The 22,208-nt window shown below is 37.0% G+C and overlaps 1 protein-coding gene across 8 annotated transcripts in view; it reads right to left on the bottom strand.

Moving 5' to 3' along the window:
* Positions 1 to 799: 799 nt before the first annotated feature.
* RBMS1 (RNA binding motif single stranded interacting protein 1) overlaps positions 800 to 22,208 on the bottom strand; it is a 146,967-nt gene continuing 125,558 nt past the window's right edge. For 4 of the 8 annotated variants that reach the window (XM_030486431.2, XM_030486439.2, XM_030486436.2 and 1 more), the window contains exons 7-14: positions 14,272 to 14,387; positions 13,350 to 13,399; positions 13,159 to 13,252; positions 9,915 to 9,965; positions 7,500 to 7,610; positions 6,863 to 6,943; positions 5,538 to 5,622; positions 1,920 to 2,668 (exon numbers count right to left, since the gene is read on the bottom strand). In XM_030486431.2, the coding sequence (XP_030342291.1) occupies positions 5,545 to 5,622; positions 6,863 to 6,943; positions 7,500 to 7,610; positions 9,915 to 9,965; positions 13,159 to 13,252; positions 13,350 to 13,399; positions 14,272 to 14,387 (581 nt within the window). In that variant the 3' untranslated portion in view covers positions 1,920 to 2,668; positions 5,538 to 5,544. Of the gene's footprint in view, positions 4,493 to 5,537; positions 5,623 to 6,862; positions 6,944 to 7,499; positions 7,611 to 9,914; positions 9,966 to 13,158; positions 13,253 to 13,349; positions 13,400 to 14,271; positions 14,388 to 22,208 lie in introns of all 8 variants that reach the window. The other 4 variants (XM_030486432.1, XM_030486433.1, XM_030486437.2 and 1 more) reach the window with 4 other exon arrangements.

Here is a 22,208-nt window from a genome sequence, read left to right as displayed (position 1 = left end):
CCAGACTGTAAAGCAGAAAGCAACTCTGAGCACTTCAAAATGATCATAAAGGTTTTACCATAACCTGTTGGGTATTCCCCCCAATAAAGGAAGGGCTGAAGGAAAAAGACGATGGCTTTTCATTTTTTTGGATCTTTTTTATTCAAAAGTTTTCAAAGAAATAAAACAGAAAAAAGCTAACAATCTAATCAAATTTACAGTTCAAAAATGTCTTTTGGCGTTTAACAACAAGTCCTAGGAAACAAAACTACAGAGTTATCTTGAACCGGACAAATAAGTTACCACTGGCAAGTTTGTGGCACTAGTAAAACAAAAATAAAAAATTAACTCTCTTGATCATATAGATATCTCTATGAAAATCTTTTTTTTTTTTCAATCTGTACAAAAGGTCTTTCTTCATAAATTAATTTTTTATAATTTAATGGCTGTCTACTATGTGATGTTTAAGTAACTGATTATTTCTTTATGTACAGAGGTTAAATTTCCCAAATCTTACCCAGACAATGAGTATGGCACTTAGTTCAGACATTTCTGGCAGCAGCTCTTCCCTCCCTCTAACACAGCTATCATACTGCAGTTTTAATTAACGCAAAAATATCAAGTAGTGAGAGATCCAGGTTTGGAAAGTTACCAGATACAGGCAAGGTGCTGCAGGAAGTCTGGACTTTTACAAAGCAGTAATATTCCAGGGAGCATAGAACCAATAATACCACAACTTCTTAAAAAAAGAAAAAACAAAAACACATCTCTTATGACTATGTATTTCACTAGAATCTACACTTCTCAGAGCAGCAATTTACTTTTGAAACTATGAAATGTCACCGACATCTATACTCCAATACTCACACAAAATTTAAAAACTAAAAAATACTTGAAAGAAACAACTGCTTAGCCCTAGCTCCCGAGCTAGGATGATTTGGTCTGTGGAAACAGGGAGGGCCAGCAACCTGTCCCAATACAAAAGGAAATAAACTTTGAGGTAGATAACTGATCATATACAGCTGACCAGAGAAGTACACAGTTTTGGAAGACAACTTAATTTATCATTCGATTTAAAACATATGCAATTGTAATAAAGAGCTTTAGTAGCAGTGAATTATCTAATATGTGAAGTACAAATAACTGTGTATTTATGAATCAGGAATTTCATAGTTTCAAAATTGGTTTTCTTTACACTTAACACTTGTAGTGATGATGTAAAGTGTGGCACTGCTTGGATCCAAGTCTTCCTTCATGCTTTTGTGTCCATACGTCAATTAAAATTATAAAACCTAAATGCAAATGTACAAAAAAGGCACATTCTCCTAACCGCAAACTGGTCCGGCAAAAATAAAGAGTACAGAAGACGTAATGCTGAGACAAATCAGAATTATTGGTTACTGGCTCTTTGTTCTTTGGTAAAGTTACCTTTTAAAAGTGCCAAGTCTTTTTATTTTTATTTACCTACTATAGAGAGCTAGTACCCAATCAATTATGCTTCTACTTACATCTCAGCGTATGTTTGAAAACAAGTCCTTTAGCTTTTGCCATTTTGCTGTAATAGCAACTTTTCTGTTTGCTAAGTCTCAGCACAATCCTCATCCTAAAGCACTATCATTAGTATAAAGGAAGGACAAAAACATTCGGTGATATCTCCACCCCAAACTCCCTACTCTACCTATGCTAAAACTAGAACATCAAGTTAGTTTCTGAAAAAAGGCAAAAAAAGATTTTACATTGCATCATACAGCAGAGTTCCTAAATCATTCAAACTACCAGAGGGAACTATTGGCATATGGCCTTACAAACAATTTATCCTATTAAAATTTCCCCAGTCAGAAAATGTGTTTCACACAAAACATTTTTTCCCCTCTTGCATTTCACTACCTTACATATTATGTGAAAAATCATTAAAAACACTTACTACACATTAAAAAAGCCAAATTTTCAGCAATTTTTATTGACTACCTTTAAAAGCCCTATGCTGCTGTTTTACAAGGCATAATAGACCAGCTCATTTGGTCAAAGCATTCTACACCATTAGTTTGGACTACTTACTGAAACAGCTACAGCATTGAAAGATTTAAGGCAAATTGGAATTTATAGAAAAGGATAAGACACTTCACACTACATTAAAAGAAAAACAGAAAGCTAAAAGACCAGACACTATAATTGCAACACTGCACTAAAGCAACACTCACACACTGCAAGCACAGAACATCATCTTAGATGTTTTACTATTTTAAACTTCAAAAAACCCAGTTCATACAATTACAAAAAAAAAAAAAAAAAAAAAAAAAAAAAGAAAAAAAGGGGAAAGAAAAAAAGAAACAAACAAAATAAAAAGAAACCAAAACACAAATTCTGTCATGCACATGAATAAGTCTTCGTGGTCATCTGTGCATACCCAGAAATCTAATTTTTTTTTTTGCGTCATAACACTTGATAAAAATTTTTTTTTTTACTAAAATAAACCTGTTCATGGGAACAGCTACTAGATGAATTTAAGGTTTTTCTTATGCACCTTATAGAACTTATAGCAAAAATAGTTTTAGTTGATTTCATTATAAATAACATTTTCAAGAACCTGTGCAAAACTGTCAATAATTCCTAAAGCACAATTGATCAGTAAAATCCATGATTGTTTCAGCCTTTGCACCCTTCTCCAGGCCAGGTCAACACTGGACATCTGTAACACAGAAAGGTCAGAGCTAGAGCAGAGTTACAATTGCACCCTTTTTTTCTAATGTAGCTATTGACAAAACTAAATAATTTCCTATTTTAGACAGCTGTGAGAAGACTTAAGTGAATCCAAGTATAAATTTGAGAAGTAACACAGGTGGCAATACAGGTGCTTGGCCCTTCCCAGGAGAAGGGATATCTCTGCCAGGATACAGCCTGTATTGTGTTTTCCCCCCTCTTATCTCCAATACCTGTTCAGCATGCGGAGTTCCCACTGGGGAACCCTTAGACTGCATTCAAAGCTATTCCCTTCTTTGTTGTTTTGTTATTGTTGTTTCCTTTTAATTGACCAAAAGTGCTTGAGTGCGTGAGCTTACTCCCGTGGCATCTCCAAGGCTTTTGATGTCTGGAAAAAGAACACAACTTTCTTTTGGTGCAGCCTCAGGGAGGCTATGTACAACAGCTAATGCAGAGACAGCTACTGTGCCTCCACCATGGCTAATACTTAACAGCAACTCAGGGCTTATTAAACTTGAAGGAAAACTTCTCAATTTACTGTATTGGCTTATATTGCCATATGGGTTTAACAAAAATACACAGCTAATGAAAAAAGTTTAGTCAATTTTTGAATTTCTCAAAGCAAAACAAAGTCTGGTATTTTAAAGCTTGTAGATTTATAGGTGTGTATATAATTATAACACGGTTTTCTTCTCAAGTCCCTTTGACTATTTTCACATGACAACCTTCTGAAAAGAAGCTATAGAGTGATTAAACGTAGCTGCCAAAAGAAAGACACTATGTATTTCTGATTGACTGTATCCACTTGTGCAAATATGCTAGTTGTCATTTACCCCTTATTTATGGCAATATGTATACTGACTTTTAATAGGACATTCCCAAAATTGCTGCATGTACATTTAGACAGAAGTTTCAGTCTGACAACAGTAACAAAGCCACAACAATTAAGAGACTGCAGTGTCCCATGTATTTAGGGCAAGAAATAACTGTCAGTTCCCTCCCCTTCACCTGTCCAAAAAACAACAAGTACCAACATGTTCCAGGGACAGAAATACCAAATGCCATACTCTGAGGCTGAAATCAGCTGAGTAATATTAACCTTTCCCACGTGCCCACTGCCATAGCCACTGCTGACATTGATTCCTCTGGCTTTTACTGCATATAAGTACAGGTAAAAGTACTTCTCTTAAGAATAAAATGTGTGGAGGACTGGCTTACAGCAAACGCACAGGGTTGCTCACAGAGCTCGGTATTCTACACAGTCGTAATTATAAAATGTGTCTCAGATGGCAACACATTCTTTCAGGAGGCTCTTGCCTGGTCCCAGTCTATGGGAAAGACACTGACAGGCTGGGAGAGAAAGGCAGGAAGGGGAGATGACATGCAGGATTACACTTCATCATCTACCACAGATCTCTATTGGTAAGGAGGTTTTACATGCCCACAGGGAAGGCTTAAGGCAAAACAAATAATTCCTTGAAAAGCAGCTAACACCAGCCAACAGCCTTGGCATGGGAAATGTGCAGGAGCCATGATTTTAGCACTAGGCGATGGATAATGAGAAGAGTCTGTGGCTTTGCTTTCTCCCTGCCCTGGAAGCAAATCAAGGATATGGGCTTTCTCTAGATACCAGCATTTGGCCAGACTACAGTAATAAACACAGGTCATGTGTTGCACTATGCAGACTGTGCCTTCTGTTGAATGTGCGAAGTTTTCCCATTGGTTTGTTTCTATCTTTACATTCTAGAACATGTAAGAAATTGCTCTGCCAAAAACAGGGATGAGAGCAGTGTTGTCAAACAGCACATCTGACCTGCAAAGTCCAAGGTAATGCCAAAATGTGCGTACTGTTAGATCTATATATTTTAGGGAGAATATCACACAACTGGAAATTCTTCACACATAACTGATTATCATTTTTTGGTATCTAATAAATGCTGTGAAAGCTGTAGAAAACCCCTTCTTAACAGCCTCTAGCACATTATTGCAGCTGAACAGAATTTTTCACTATGAGGTCTTAGAAATCTGATTAAAACAATTGTGTATTCAAGTTGCCTGGTTTACAAAGCACCCGCAAAAAGATGAGTTAAGAAAGAATTAAATTCCAGAATTTTAAAACATGGAGGATGGAGACGGAAATGGTTAGTGCAAACCATACTTGCACGTTGGCAATCTACAGAAAGTAAAAATTTGCATGGAAGGAATTTGTGTGAAGTTAACGATTGGTTAGTAAAGGCCATGCAAGCAAAACCAGAGGAAACCTGGAGCAGGAAAGTAAAAGTCTGGAATTAGAGCCAAACAAGGATGCGGATTAAAAAACAAAATTCTGGCTCAAACTGCTTTTTTCTAGAGTAAAGGATGAGCAGGGAAGTCTGCAGGAGAAAAGGTCAAGCAAGGATTTCTACCAGACCAACTCTCTGCCTGTGGTCTGTAAGTCAGTCGCAAAGCTGCTTCCAACTCTTACATGTACCACAGAACTAGAGGATATTTTACGTATAAATACAGTTCCCTGTAGCATTGTGATTCTCATAGTTTTGCACTAATTCACTGTTATTCTTGTATACAGCACGCTGCCAAGATGAACAAATTAAAATCCAACGTAATCCAGTTATGCTATAGAGAAATTATTAAAACCCTATTACTCATAATTCATTAACTCACTTCTGGAACCTCTGCTTTCCTTCCTGGCTTCTGACTCTGGCCAAGTTCAAATTAACCTCACTTCCTGTCCCCAGATTTATCAATGTTATTTATATGACATTAAAAAAAGAATTAAAAAAATCAATACAGAGCACTGTAAGTTATGAAATAAAGTATCTTTGAATTCACATCTTTCATGTGACAGGATGAGCCCCTACCTCACAGTTACTTATTTTGCTGATACGTATATGGAGAATGGTCACTGGACGTCTCTACTGTAACCTGTTGTTGACCACTGGCTTCCTGCAAATAAAAAGGAAGACAAGTCATGAGACAAAATCAGGCAGCATTAGCTGCAATCTGTATTTTGATGTGACTGATGCAATTAACCGTCTTCAAATCTAAAGTTTTTCTAACTTTTCTCAAGTGGGGTATTCTAAATTGGAGGTGTTAATTTTGCACTGATTTACATTTCAGCAAACAGAGAAATAAAATGATCATGAGAACCTTGTATTTCCTCAGCTGCCTTGATAGTTAAAATAAAGCACAAACCTTTAACATTATAAAAATAAATACACAGAGGAAGCCAATAACTGCTAGTATATTTTCTACCTGAAAATGCCAAAGATCATTCTGCCCCTTTCCTTTTGAGGGTCAGCGAGAAGAATGAGATCTACTTACCACATGTACAAACACTATTGCTTTGAGTACTGTGGTGTGATTGGCACTAGGCAACACATACAATTGTAGTTGGGTCTTTGCACACAGACCCCCAAGAAACCAGGGAATTAATTCAGCTGACAGTGCTCTGGCAGACAGTGCTACCAGCTAATTAGCAAAAGCCCTTCTCCAACCCATATGGGTAGATGAATAAACTGAACCAAACAATTTCTGGAGTTTTTGGACAAACAGACTTTGAAATAAAATGGCTTTCCTTACAGGCTTTTGAAGAAACTGTCTAAGCACTCATTTTGAATAAAAGAGCTGCAGTATACCTTGCCTAGCTCCTCTGTTAAAGAAGTACTGACCTATGAAAGGGTGTAAGGTATAGTAGACAAACTATTGTCTACCATTTAAGTTATGCTTTTCAACTGGACTTGCAGAGGAGTTTCTTAAGCAAATATCCTAATAAACAAGTATCCTGAGGTACCAGGATAAAAATGGGGATTTCCAAAAAGTTACAATCATGGTCTGTTAGCAGAGAAGTTTGCTCACAGGAAAACTAAATGAAAGAACAAAACTACAACATACCCTGACCTTTTCCTACTGGAAGTTAGGCTTCAAAACCCATAAAGTTCATCTGAGTTATGCTCATACAGAACACTGCTTCAAGTACAGGTAATTCTTTGTTATGCTACTATTTATATTAGTAAAGAATAATGACATTTTATAATTTTTATACACATTGTATTCACAGTGCACTCACAGTTACAATCTTAGGCTTTAAACACTAGTTTTCCTAGGAACAAAACAAAACAAACCCCCCCAAACCTAATATCATATTCATGTCTCTTATCTCTGGTCTTTTAAAAAATATACTGACCTCAACAGGAACTGCTGCTGTCTGGACATGTGTATATTGGGGTATGTAGGCTCCTTGCATAGCTGTTGTGGCTGGCATGTACTAAAAAGACAGGGAGTCCATTAAGTTGAGTTCAAGCCCAATGTAAATTTAAGAGTACTCAAAATACCTATCATGATATTGTTTAACAGATATTAACTGTTTCCCTAAAGCAATATACAATGAGAAAAAGACTTTTGTGTCTGACATCAACAGGCTTCTCAGAAAAGTGAGATACCTGTTTTGAGAAAACTCAAATTTAGATTTCAAATACTGTGTAAAGGACTGTCCTTTCTCTGTTAATCCAAATCATCATAATTTCTCCTGAAGAGTAAAACAACTGTTTTTTCTTTTCCAATACAACTTTGGAGTTGCCTCCTAAGTTCTTTTCATTTGCTTTGATCTATTTTTATTTATTCATTTCCAATTTCTGATCAGTTAACAGACTGACAAAAAAGAGCTGGATACGATTTAAAAATGGAAGCAGTTAGTAGTATTTTATTGGATGAAAGACTAAAGGATTACTTTTCCCTATATGCAGGCTCAACATGCATACTGTGATCTACATGCAGTATTTTCTACTTGTGAAAGTTCTGGTTTGCATTCAATTGCTACATACTGTTCCAGTACTGCCTAATGAAAGATGACTCATCTGCTGTGTCAGAGGGCTTATCATCGATGCAGGCTGTAGTGACATGGTGTGGTCCATGGAGGGAGTCAGTACAGCACCCTGTTAAAAAACAGAAAAAGAAAGAAATGGTTGTGGCAACACTCGGATTTTAATTACATTTTGCATTTGAAAGTCTAAGTCCTTCTGAGCTGATATACCCCAAGAACTCTCCTTAGACTGAGAACTGACTCAGGGAGCAGGTCTGAGGCATTCTGAATATTCTACTCCAGCAGATGTGTTTTGTACAGTTTGGGAATGGGTTTAGAACTACATTGACTTCCTATTGAACACACAACTGAAGTACAGTGCACTTGAGATACCTGCTAAAAACACTTTGTAAAATACTAGTTTAACCAGATGCTAACTTTACAGCAAAAATCTACACATATTGCCAGACATAGATTCATTTAGCTTAAGCTTTGCAAATTCAGGCTTTAGGAAGAAACTTTTATCTCATCTTTAGGAATGGAGGCTTTGGAGGAACATTTGTATTAGAATTCTACCCATCGTATGCGAAGTTCACACGCAAGACAGCTGCCCACTTAATGGCTGGATGATCTCTATCACTCCTGTACCATTTTGTTAACTTCATAAAAAGTATATGTCAAATTTTTAAACACTTGAGATTGCTAAATATGGAGGGCACACTTTTAAGGTTTTCAGAGTTACCTAAAATGGAGGATTATCAACCAATTTCATTTTACGAAGCATGCTCTACAAAAAGATATTTCCAAATACTTTGTATGACTTATGCTTGCAGAAGTGTTGATTAAAATTGATGGAGGCTCAAAACTAACAGAAATAATTGCAGTATACTGAAAGCCAACATTCTGATTCAATAACTAATCCTTTAAAACAAACAAACAAAAAAAAAAAAGGCGAAAAGAAAAAAAACCCGTAGAGAGTATAGCTGGAAAAACAACCATGTGATCAGTGTAGATGAAATGAGTCACAGGCACATCAAACACTAAAAGAATTTCCTGTCCGTAGACTGCAGGCTTCTCTGCAAAGCAAATGAGCAAGACAGCACCAGTCTTTGCACAGGCCAAAACTGAACTTAAGTCAGGAATCTAGATCTTTATTTTCAACTGTGAAATCTCACCTTACAGAATCATAGAATCATAGAATCGTAAGGGTTGGAAAGGACCTTAAGATCATCTAGTTCCAACCCCCCTGCCATGAGCAGGGACACCTTGCCCTAAACCATGTGGCTCAAGGCTCTGTCCAACCTGGCCTTGAACACCGCCAGGGATGGAGCATCCACAACCTCCCTGGGCAACCCATTCCAGTGCTTCACCACCCTCACTGTAAAGAACTTCTTCCTTATATCTAATCTAAACTTCCTCTGTGAAACTAATACACCTTATAGCCTTATTATACACCTTATTATAACATATCAACTTTTGTCTTTCACAGCGTGATGTGCAAGATTTTGTTTTTAAGAAAATCTGTGTTGATAGAAAAGTTAAAACCTGTTGTATGCATGCGTGTTTAGCATCAAAAACCACGAACAATTAAGCTTGTGAGACGGTGTTCTGGTTGAGTATCACCTTCTCTGCATGCACAAGAATAAAATGTTCTGCCAAGAAGATTTACATTCTATAATCTGCATGGAGAGGTTAATTAAAGTCAAGACAATATCCTTTCTATATTCAGAAACAGACTTGTTTGCTAACTACAGGAGGGCATATATTAAAGCTCCTGTTATTATTTGTAATGCTCATCTCAAGGAACCCAGTAAGTCTCAGATATTATGGTACTTAGTTGGCAAATGACACAGATAAGAAGCAAAATATCATGGGAGAGTATAGATTAGAATGCCCGACAGTCTGGTACAGATGCCACAGCCAAAAGTGTAGGGAGACTAGCATCACTCATGAGTGGTGAAGCCAGAACCAGCTATGCAGGTTTTCTCAAGTGGGTGCCCATAATGTCATTTATATCACTACATCCATCTGTCTTTCACAAATTATCCAGTCTGAACTACTCTAGACCCATTTTAAAACCTTGGGTCTTCGATTCCAGCTCCTGATAGGTAAACAGTACGTAAAACATTTGTATTTGTGAAGTGCTTTTCATTTAATAATAAAAAAAAGTTTCCTCAGGATGCTGACTTGGTAACTCTAATCATCCTCATCACTTTGATACCCTGAAGGAAGCTTTCTTTTTTCCTAATGAAGCCCCAATTCAGGTTACTATCTTTGTTTCTCTTTTTATTTGAATCCATTATTTAGTCATGATGTAATTGTCATCATGTAATTGTCTGGAAGTAATTGAGTGGGAATTGATCTATTTCCTGTTGCTTAAAGTATGCGAAGTATTTATACAAACAGTAAACAGCAATGAAGAAGCATAAAGACTTACTGGGTGCTGCATTATATATGGTTGAGGCTGCATCCAAGAAGGACTCTGAACCTAGAACAAAAGCAGTATTTTTCATTTTAGTCATTCTTTTCCTGAATACTCCCAACTGAGATATAGTAGTAATTTAACAAATAACGTTAACAAGCCCCATCCCTTATTTATTCACTTCTTAATGCAATCAGTCACTCTGTGGAGCAACACTGATTTCTATGAAAACTGTATTTATTGTACCTGTACATCAGAAACAAGATTTGGAGACAATATACCACATGCACCTTTCAGAACAGCACACTACGTTTTTAGTGCAGGTCTCAAACACTTTACCAAATACACTGAAAGGGTTCAGACAGATCCATGAGAAAATTCTGCTATGTTGAAAAAGGACCGTCTTTGAAATTCCTTTGGGGAAAGTAACTGGGACCTCAGAAGGTATAGAATCATTTGCATTCTAATAAACTACTGGATTTTCACAGGTGAAAAAGAAGACAGGAATTCTGCTGAACTCTTGTTCCAGGAACAAGGAGATTTAGGAGATTTATTCTCCAAAACATTGCAGTATGAACAGGAAGAGAAGGTTCTGATGAGCTTTCCTGCTCTTGAAGCTAGCATGTTTTCTCTCCAAAACCACTGACTACCCAAATCTTTAAATTGAGGTAGCATGCCTAACTTTGGATGAAAAGGTAAATTAAAAAGATTAAAAGGTAAACTAATAGGTTTCGTGGTTATCTTAGTTAAAAAAAAAAAAAAAACCCAGCTGGTTGCAACAGCTCTTTGAAAAAGTGTGCTCCAAGAAATATTTGAAGGTAAGAATTAGAATGTTTCCTCCCCATCTCCTGCAGGTGTGTAGGATAAGGCAGGATTCTGACCTGCACTACACATGCAGAACTAACCCACCACTGCTGCCAGGCATTTAAAGGCCCTTAAATGCCTCATCATTCTCAGAGTTCTGGGACAGGACAGGTAGACAGTCTTGAAAAAAATCCAGGTGAGGTATTTTCTGCAAGAAGAAAATATTTCTTCCCTCCTTTTGCTACTGACTTTCAAATCTGAGTAATATTTTTTCTTCTTCAATCAGAAAAAGAGCAAACAGGAGTTCAAAACTGGAAAACACCTGAACCCTCCCTTTCCTCAGGCAAGAGCTTAATGGCAAAAATACTGGTACAGCCTGACTAAAGCTTTGGCTGATCTGCTCATACTATGATAGTACCTGGCTTATTACTGCCATTTGGGTATACAGGAGTTGCAGAAACAAACGACAGCCAAAGCTTTATGAAATTTGTTTACCTTTAATAAGAATAAAACTAGGAACAGGTTATACCATGCCTCAAAGAAAAAAAAAAAAAAAATCATGCTCTTACAATACGTCCTGTTCTGCAGATGACAGAATGTTGCAGGTTTCAGTGAGAAGGGTTCAGTAACGAAGATGTGACTAATACTCAAATTGTGAAACTCTTCTGGCCAAGAACCTCCTCCCTCCCCAGTACAGCATACTTCAGTTAATTCTCAATTCCTATTATTGCAGCACTTTAAGCATAATGATGTTAATAACTCCATCTACAATAATTCAAGCTCCATGCCATGTCTACTGAAATAATGCTAACAACATTCCTGCAAACATACAGTATTGTGGTCTGCCTATCTCATAAGTGCAGAAAAGTGAGACTATATTCCTAAGTATGCTTCCATGCCAACTTCCAACCTTTACTTGGATTCTGAATATCTGAGTCTTGTATTGATAAATAATTTACATTTTAATAAAGAATAGCAGATAATTCTATTGGAATGTTTTTCTGGGTAAGAGCTTGCTGTAATTTTTGAGGTATTGCTGTACAAAGCAGAATGATTCAATATACTGAAAAATACAGTACTGGCACTGTCTGCCAAGAGCAAATATTGTGTTGCATAAGTCACCTCAGAAATTAATATAAAATTAATCCAGCTGCCCTTTACCCCAGAGTACACTGTTTTAATTCCTACCTAACACTCTGTTCACATAAGAAGACGCTAGACCTCCAGACTAATTAATATTAGACAATTCTTCCTCTTCTCACCTGGAATGGAATGGAAATATCTGCAAGGAAATACTGACCAAATGGCCCACAGTGCCTCTGTTAGCTTTCTACATTAATTTTCACCCAGACCTAGAAAACTTAGCACATCTCTCTCGCTAAAAAGCAAACAGCCTCTTGTCCTTTCCCTGACATAGAGAAGTAAGAATTTTCTAAATTTAGTCAGTTTTGGTTATTTATGACCTGAATCACTGATGTTTACTTCATCTGTTAAACCGTAAAATGCCAAAATAGCTGATTATTTAGATTATACTGGGATAACTGGCATGTCTCAAGTAGTAATTACAGAGCATATGTCTGAGATTGCCATACTAGTTGCATTAAATGCAACTTATTTGTAAACTGAAATGTATTATGTCCTAAAATGAGCATTCTTAAAAGACTTGTATCAAACCGTTCCATATAATTTCCCAACATGTTGAACTATTTGTCAATATCCCCTAGTAGGGACTCAAGATGCCATCTATCAAAATTCCTTTCCAGGAAGCTTTGGACCGATCCCCAAGAACAAAAAATGTGCATGGTTCATGTTTTAAATTATTGTTCAAAATAAAGTAACTTTTGGGTTAGAAATACTGTTCTAGGCTATTAAATGCTTTACTCCTAGTATAAAAACACTGAATTTGAATGCTAATGTAATTTGTACTCTGAACTCTTTTTCAGATTTCCTTCTCTACTGTCTAGCAAGTTTCCACACCCTTCTTAGTACAACCACGTAATACATTATTGTTGGGCCTTTCTCTGCACTGAAAAAAAACTGGAGAAAAGTTCAAAAAGCATGGAAAAATATCTTTGAAACAGAATTTAACTAAATCAAGAAGGTTTTAAGTAAAGAATAATTACTTTAAAGATGTATTACTGACATTAAAAGAACGTGACCGAGAAAAAATGAAAAATCGTACACGAAAAGCAGAAGTGGCTACAAATATCTTGACCATGAGCACAAGTCAGTGACTTTGTTTTGCAAGACACCATGTATCTCATTAAATTGCTGTGCTTCCTGAAACAAACGCACTCATAGTTTTTAAGGCCATTTTTTTCATGCTGTACAGCATAAAGAACCCCCTTCATCAAAATGAAGCATTATTGGAGAATTCATGAAACCAGATGTAGCAATTGATAAATAAACAGAAGCTCCAATGAACCATTTCAGCTACTAAGTTCTAAATACAAACCTGGTATGTGGAAACCGGAGAAGCAATATATGGCGTAATAGATGTCTGAGTGATCATTCTGTTTGCTGTAATACTGTAGGGTGATGGATAAAATCTAGAAAATGAAGAAATATTAATTAAATGCCAGTTCTGTGCATCTTTCATAATGCAGACTTTTTTTTTTTCCTTAAGTGTACCATTATTTAACATACCCATTTTGTAAAGCAGCTGTGGTTGGATCATATGTGAGTGTCATTCCAGCCTTTAATAAAAAAAGAAAAAAAGTGGAAAAAAAAGAGTTGATAAAATTAACTTTTATTGTAAATTATTTCTCTTACTCTTTAGTTTTATTTTTTAATTGAAAGTTTGTATTGAAATCGTTTATTACTGTAAGTTAGGGAAAGGTTAATAGACAAAAGTAATTATACAGTGAAGATAGTCAGCAATATTGGCTATGAATACAAGTTTCCAAGTTCCCAGCATGAGGAACAAAATGCAATCTATGAAATACCTGGCTAAGAGAACATGTGTGTGTTTGAGAGGCAGGGCATGAAGATGATTATGTTAGGGTGTTGTCTACAATATATTAACTAGAAGAATGAATGGGGAGTGCTGTTTTTCAGAAGACACATTTGAATTTTTTTGTCTCATATAAATGAGGTGTCTAGGCTTGCTAACCACAGTAAGCCTAGGAAACTATTATCTTGAACATTAAAGATGAAAAGAGCTGTGACTAAAAAAAAAAAATTAATGCTGGACTGCACTGGTATACTATTTTAATCTTATGAAAGTGATGTACATTGCAATGCTGCATAAATCAAAGGATTGTTTACTACATGTAAATAAAGCTATGTCTCAGGTAGTTTTATTTGAGAAATATCTCAGGCATATTCCTGTCCAAGCTGAAGGAGGTTTTATTGTTCACTTTAATGAGGTAGGATTTAGTGTTTCACATTTTGCCTTTTTTCCTCTTAAGAAAAGATATGATATTTTATAAAGTTGCAAGCTGTCAGGTAAGAATTGCTTGCACGTTTTTAATACATCAAAGAGCCAAGCCAAGAAGTCTCAATGCCTATCATTTTCATAAGTATTCATTATTGTACACCCACACTAAAGCTTGAAGGGAGGACTTACAAGTCTCACCTCGCCTTCTCTGTGCCATGCTCTTCCATTCTGTATATATTTATTCTGATTCTGTCTCTTTTTCTGTCCTCCATCGGCAAACTTGCACAATAAAGGTTCTGCAGGAACTGAGAAGAAGGAATATTAGTTGAAGCAGTGTTCACACATAGACATTCAGTGCTTCAAATAAGGTATGGTTTTTAAGTTATATTCCCAATATGACAGCTAAATAAGACGGACTCATACCACAGCATCACCTGTTCTGCATAGCACAAAGATAGCTGCCACACACAAAGAGAGCATCTGGAATGCCTTATATCTTTGATTTAAAACTACTGCTTTAAAACCTGTTGGAAAGAAACATGATCTATATATCCTGAGCATGTGGCTGTTGGTCTGGGGATGAATGAGAACTACCATCTGAACTCAGAGCTTTGCCTCTTAAGAGGTACATCTAAGAATAAATCTGGCCAAAGGTCTTTAATGTATTCCCCACCCCACCCCTTGGAGGTTTCAGTAATGTCCCAAAACTTAAATTGCTCTGCTCGTCTAGAATAGCCAAATGAGCTGGCACAGTACCTCCACTTAGTCTAACCAGCAGGGTGGAGCGGGCACCTTTATCTTCTGCCACCTTGCACTGAAAAAATGCCACAACTGTCCATTCCCTTTTTACCTCTGCTCTATAAAGAGCACGCAATGCAACCAGAAATTCTTCAAGGCTTTTCTTTTGCTTTTTCCATACTGTCTTGAATGGTATCACCTTTTTTTTTTTTTTTGCATAAGACAAGCCTGACCATGACTTCAATTTACAATGTCAAAATTAAAGAAAAAGAAAACTTTGCACAGTATTCTCTCCCTGTTACTAGTTTAAACTGCAATAGTTTCTGAGTACCTATGGCTGAAGCACAGCTCTACTACATCACACCACACCCTCCCTAATCACAGGGTGGAAGCACTGTTATGACTTGGATGTGAGCGCTACTCTGCCAGTAATTCCTGACGCATGAGCTGTCTAAGCTTTACCATGACACTCCTCCAGTCATTCTCTGTTTGGAAACACCTTCATGAGACACAGCTGGATCTGAAAACATGCAAGTTTCCAAATGCAGAGTAAACACATGCAGTGGGAGGGCCACACACAAAAGAAAACCCCCCCGAAAAGTTTTAGTATATCTGTATCGTGCAACAAAAAGAGCTGATGTGCTCTTCACTGTCTGCTTTTACAAAAGATGACTGAAAACCTCAGAGACTTATAACCTGGCAAAGAGCTTGACTTTTACAACTTCGGCACAAAACCAGCACTAATGGCCAAGTCATCCCTGGCTTTGGATGGCATACCTAAAACGCTAGCACCAGTTCTACTGCGAGAAAGGTAATATATGAATACACCAATGGATAATTTCACATTACTTTATAAAAGCTAGATCCCCAAAACCTTGGTCATATCACACAGCATTTTAAACCACATACAGTTCTGTTAAAATAAGAGGAGATAATCTCAGACGTTAGTCAATATGGGCAAAACTGTCAGGCTCTGGTCTGAAATTATTTTGACTCTTGATTTTACACAGTGAAAAAAAAACCCATTTGACAGAAAGAGAGAGCTGAGATCCAATACTGAAGTTAACTGCCTTAAATGAAGTCTTCCCCAAGCTGAGTATCTCTGGCTACTTATAAATTATTTCAAACCTACCAGTACTGTGGGAAGCATACGTGACTTCCAAAATACACACTATAAATTTCTGGATGAAGTTAAAAGAAACTGGCATGAGAATGGCTTATAAAGATGTCAGAAAATACCTAAAGGTTTCTAAGCCCTGTGATTCTGTATTATGCACTCACAGGTAGTAAATACTTCATTTAAAGTTGCATTATGCTTTCATGAAAAATCACCACAGTGAATTGTATAAAACTTTTCTTGAAAGCATTATTTGTGCTTACATTTCTCATCACTGTCTCAAGACAAAGTTTTTGTGGGGTTTTTTTTTTTTTAGAAGTCAGAGTAAACTTGTCCAAACAGAATAAAATGTTCATAAAAATTTATTTTCAGAATGGTTTTTTTTTGTGAGTAGATAACTGAAACCAGCTAAATTTTAAATGATGAAACATCTTCCATGGTCCTTTGTAGACACTCTCCTGACAAATTTAAAGAGAAAATAAAAATGGAGTAAGAATTATCCACATGTACTGGATTTTGCATATTCACTATCCAAAACCCGCAGCAATGACAAAAAAATTTAAAAAGGCATTCATTTGTGATTTGCCTGAAGTTAGTGTTCCATCTTACTGAGCACAGATCCGGTCATGGGAACCCCTGTTTTTCTCATCTTCTAGCTTCTCTTGGTCCTCACTGTGTCCATAAATGAAACCAAATGTGAGAGCTTCAACTCACGTTAAAAAAAACAACCAACCAACCTTACCCCAAAAAGACCCACGAAGAAGACCGTCTATTTAATACGGCCAACTGCTGTGAAAAGGCTCTATAGAATTTGCCTTCCCTGATTCCAGTTCAAGATCTGAACGCTGACAGTAGGAACTGCTGCAACTAACTCCAATTTTTGGCTGCTCTTTGATAGCTGTGACCTGAATACTACTGTGTTCATTGCTTCAAGAATACAATGACTGATGGTCATCAGAGGGAGGGTCATGAGAAGGAGACAAACCTCAAACATTCATGGGAGCCAAGTATGATCTGTTGATCTCTCTCCAACCAAAGAATGAATTTAGCCCTTACTCTCTTCAAAATTGCATCTGAAATTTATTTCTTCAGTTTACCTTTCCTCCTATTTTTCAAATACGTGACATACTCCCTCTTGCACATGAAAACATGTATATAATTGATACATAAACAAAAAACTCCAACAAGCCCTACAGACCAGTCAAGCAATCTTTTTTGTGGTCCAGGAAGGAAGGGAGAGTCATTTTTATTGTTTAATTGTTGGGAAGTGTACAGGCGCAATGATGAAAGAGATCATTAATCATTCAGTGACTTGTCTGTATGTGCAAGACAGAGAGGCATTGTATAAATATTCAGAGTTGCATTAAGAGCTAAGAGACTGCTGATATAAAAGGCTACAACTTACAGCGGACTTACTTCTAGCTAACCTAAGCAGCAAAGACACCACATTCAGAATGACAACTCTACTGACAACAGAAAGCAACAGACACTCTCAATGATTTGTAGATGTCTGTTGAGCTGCTATGGAGGCGTTCTGTAACCATGAGTTTTCCTGCATTTTCCTGCAGGTCAGTGCATTAAAACCTGTCTTTGGAAAGTGCTGACCATCTCCTCCTCTCCCGAATCACCTCCTCTACGGTTTTTTTAAAGAAGAAAGATGTGAATAAAATATTAGTCCAGAGAGTAAATACTTCCTTGTCGTACACACATGCACATACGTAGATCAGAATTCAGTCTTTGTTCAGTGTCTACCCAAATATATACCACGCGATCACAGAATCATAGGATGGTTAAGGCTGGAAAGGACCTTAAGATCATCTAGTTCCAACCCCCTGCCACAGGCAGGGACAATAATACATATATACAAGAAAAAAAAAAAAAAAAATTGATGTTTTTATGTTGGACTTTATGTTTACACCCTTAACTTTACATGGCCAGTTTTATCAACTTTTCAATAAACCCTGCTTTCAGATATTAAACAAATACAACAAAATAATTTTAAAATAATATTCTTTTAATCAGTTTTCAATTGAACAGCATTTTTTAGTGACTTTCATTGCTTATTTTGTACTGACAAAGCACATAGGTCTAATGAATTCTGACATTAAAATATTGCTTGAATGACAGAGCAAGCCTGTACGGCTAGTACCTTTTGCCAAAAGCTGTGCAAATTGAAAAAGTTGTGCAACCCTAGATCTCAGTAGCTTTGTATGTTTTAAGAGAAACCAAATACATACTCTTTACCATTCTCATCATCTCTTAAATGCAGTGCTCACGGCCACATTTCTTTTATAATTTACACAAAGTTTAATAATTTGTCACAGGAGTATATTTTTAGTGGGTTTATGCAGTATTTTCTATTCCAACGTTGCTTCTTAAAACTAAGCAGCAATTAGGAACTATGAGAATTAGAGCAGTAAAAGCTTCTAGTCTTTGATCTAATGTGTAAAATTTTGGTTTCTCTGCCTTCAGTGTGATAATCAAGAGTAACACCAGCACTGTAACCTCTTGATACCTTTTAGCAGTGGTTTTCAGATTGTGGTTCATGGATTATTTCTAAAGGATCTGTGAAATATAACTAAGAGATATGAGTTTAAGGTGAAGCGGCTTAAATTCACTATATAGAGATCTGCAGTGTTCTTTTCTTTGTAACGGTAAGCAAATAGAAAATGCTCAAAAATGATTGCCACAAAATAACTACTTCAAGGCTCCATTTTACTCCTCTCCTGCAGGAGGATCAGAATAATTTCAAACAGTAGTATCCACCATACCTGGTGGACCTCTTCCTAGCCTCCACTCAAGAGCACAGGCAGAAGCAGGGCTCTCTCACCTGTCTTCATATACCCTCCTAAAAAAATATCTGAGTGACCAATATCTTTACCATAAGTGGGAAGAGGAGGATGGGTGACAGATAACCTAAGCTTTTTGGGTCATCACCATAACCCACCATTCCTGAAGCAAAAATGATATGAGCTGCTCATCAAAAATGCTCTCTACTTTACACCCATTGAAACAAAATTATTCAGGTTATTTCTCAGTAAAAGAAGTATTAAATAACCCATAAAGCCTGTACAACAGGCATAAAACTTTTAAACTTCTGTATTTTTCATTTTAAATACAACAGGAACAAATACACTCAGACTTACAAATACCTTAGGTATTCTACAGCACAACTGCTTTATGTAATAATTATTCTCATATATTATCATGCTGCTGTGATAGGGAGGAGATGCCTTTCATGATTTTGCCCAGCAGATCATTCGTACCATCATTATGGGCCCAACGCAAGACAAAAAGACAGTGCCATCTTTAATATCATCTTTAAGTATCGTCTTTAGGGGAGGGAGGCTATGAACGTTTCTCTGCCCATACTACTCATCTTCTGCCTCCCGGTCCCTTGTAGTAGGCTAGTCTGTTTCCTTCAATTCATGTCATGAGCTTCACATTTCACAGAACAGTAAAGCTTTAAATATCACATTATTCACTGAAAACAATAACTCTTCAAAGAGGAAAGTAGAACTAAATGCAAGTTATTTCAAGATTATAGCAATCATGTAATAAACATACAGTTGAGAAGAGAATGAAACACAAAAAATCGAAGTCCTAAGAGAAATGGACAGAAGGTCACAGTCCATAAAACAGAACAAACTATTACAATAACTTAGATAATGGAAGTACAAACCCCAACTACAACAAATGGTGAAACTAACAGACCACTCCTAGGAGTTTTAGGATTATACCAACTTGCGGTGCATTTGAAATTGCTCTCTGAGCTAAACTTCCTTCTTCCTCACTGAAGACAAAGAAGGACATATTAAATATTGAATATACTTCATTAAGCTAATATAGAGCAGGGAAATAAAGCCTGAATACCTTGTTCATCTGGGTTCAGCTTGCTCAGTATCATCAGTGCCCAGTCACTCTCAATTCTACAGTCAATACTTTTGTGACCACCCAGTGCTACCTCTGGCCCTCTCAGATTCTCTGAGGTTTTTCTGTTCTGTCTTTTCATGCTCCAGAAGGTTTCACGTATGCTTCCCATAACTTTGTTTAACCCATTCTTCCATTTAAACCCAAACTTGATTAAAATAACAAAGCTACATTATGAAAGCATGTTTTTGTTGAACAGATGTTCTTCCTCCCACACCTATTTCATTACAGGCCAGTCTCTCCTACCCTCCTCAACCTGATAACAGTGTTTTTATAGCCAGCTCTCTTTGCTGATCTTAGCCAAGTTTCTAGGACAGAATGTTTTAATTTAAACATAGTTCCAGTTCTACGATTTTATTTTGCATTTATTTAAACTTGCTCCTCTACAACCCTGAAGGATGCTAATATGTTTCAAAACATTTTCCTAACCTTTGTCCAAGAGCTTTCCCACTACATCCACTTTTCTCTCTGCAGGTAGTCCAAGACCACAGATGCCCCATGACTGCCCCACTTTCTGGCAAACTGCAGCATATTATTACGCATAAGCTGCATCCTCTAAAAAGACTGCATTATTTGACATATGCTTGCGATGTGGCATGGAACTCCAGAAAGAATTTGAACTCCATCAAAGCCTTTCAAAGAAGCAATTCAACTTCACAGCACGAGCGTGGAAAAGCAGAGTTGAGGCTGTACCCTATACAACAGAATTGAGGGTCTTTAATAACCAAGGTTCTCAAAACACCTGTACGCACCTAATTGTTTATCACACTTTTCAGCACCATGGAGGTGTGACTCGTGTCACTTAACTGACTTTCAGACATTTAGAGTTACCTATTTTTGAGCAACTCATCTAGAAACTCTTTGTAACCACAAGGACAGCTGACAGCAAAGACACATCAGTCTCTGGAGGTATGTGCTGCTTTACCTATTCTAGAAAGAGAGCCTAGATGAATACTTTGCCAAGTAAAGCACTAGAACTTAAAGTCCATGAGATGGATTACATCTTGAGATGCCTTTTTAGTTTCCATTTTCTGACGATCACCAGTTCTGTGCAAATTTATTGTCCCTAATTAATCAGACTTTTCTGGTAAAGTTTCCTCCACACTGCAGAAATTGTTCTTAGAATTCCATGCAGCAACTTTTTATTTCTATGTGGTTGAACCTGATCATATAGGGGTGCAACTCCAGCTTCAGCAATGGCCCACCAGAGACAGCATGATTAGCAATGACATGCTTGATGACTTGTTCATTGAGAACAGGATAATACAACTGAAAATAAAAATGTGCAAGCTAAAAACTAATAGGAAGTTCTGATACATTTTTTTTTTACCGGTTCTAATTGAATAGAAACCCCTACATGTTAATTTGAATTCTTAGTTTCTCTATACTTTTTACTCTTATTTATGTCCAAAGCCATAGCAGCACTATAAAACTAATCACAGAGGGTGGATCAGAGCACAGTCAGCATTCAGAGAAAATCATCCTGTGATCTCCTCGCCCCTAAAGGGATTTTCCATCTCATAAAACACAGATTGCTAAATATATGAAATAGAAAAATAAATGTTACAGCCCCTATGTATAAAAAAGTTTTAACTAAAGAATCTCAGCAATCAATACCAATGCAAAGGGCCTGCAAAAGCCAAGACAGGGAAGTCAGAACCCTGCATTAGATTAGTGTTGGTGAAGGGAGTGGTTTCCTGTGCTCTGCAGCAGCTTTCCATCCCCACTGCAGAACAGACTGCCTCAAACTGGAGTAATCTTTCAGGGATGAGGCATGTATGTAGTTTTACTAAACAAGCCACATTCTTGTCTGCCTGCTGAGGACTGCTCTCCTCCTCGGTGTCAGGGTCTGGCTGCAGAGAACATTTCACCAGCAGAATAAAGGCGGCTTCAGCAACCACATCAACAACGTAATTTGTAAAATTCCCACTTGGGATTCTCAATAAAATGGTTACCAAAAGCTGCCTGCAATGTCAGGCATGTATTCTTTCCTCCTTTATCGTCCTCATTTCTTTCTGTTTTACTCTGCTGCTCTGAATTTCCTTTCCTCATTTTTAAGTGTTTATAGAATATACATTTTGTCTCTTAGTGCTAACAAAGCAAACAAACTGATGAGGAACTTAGTGTGACAAAACGAACAACAAAAAAATTGCACTGTGTAGCTTCTCTGCATTTTGCCTTGCACAGTATTTCCAGAAGTAGCATCTTTCATTGACCTGCCCTTCAATCTTCCTGAAGAATCTCAAAGCCTGCGTTGACTTGAGAGTCACAGCTTCCCAATGAATGAAAGTGCCTGGCATGAAGGCACTGCTGCAGAATCTATGTTTTTCTAATCGAATAT

The sequence above is a fragment of the Strigops habroptila genome, chromosome 5 (assembly GCF_004027225.2).
Source record: "Strigops habroptila isolate Jane chromosome 5, bStrHab1.2.pri, whole genome shotgun sequence".
NCBI classification, from domain to species: domain Eukaryota; kingdom Metazoa; phylum Chordata; class Aves; order Psittaciformes; family Psittacidae; genus Strigops; species Strigops habroptila.
This window is presented reverse-complemented; position numbering and strand designations above follow the sequence as displayed.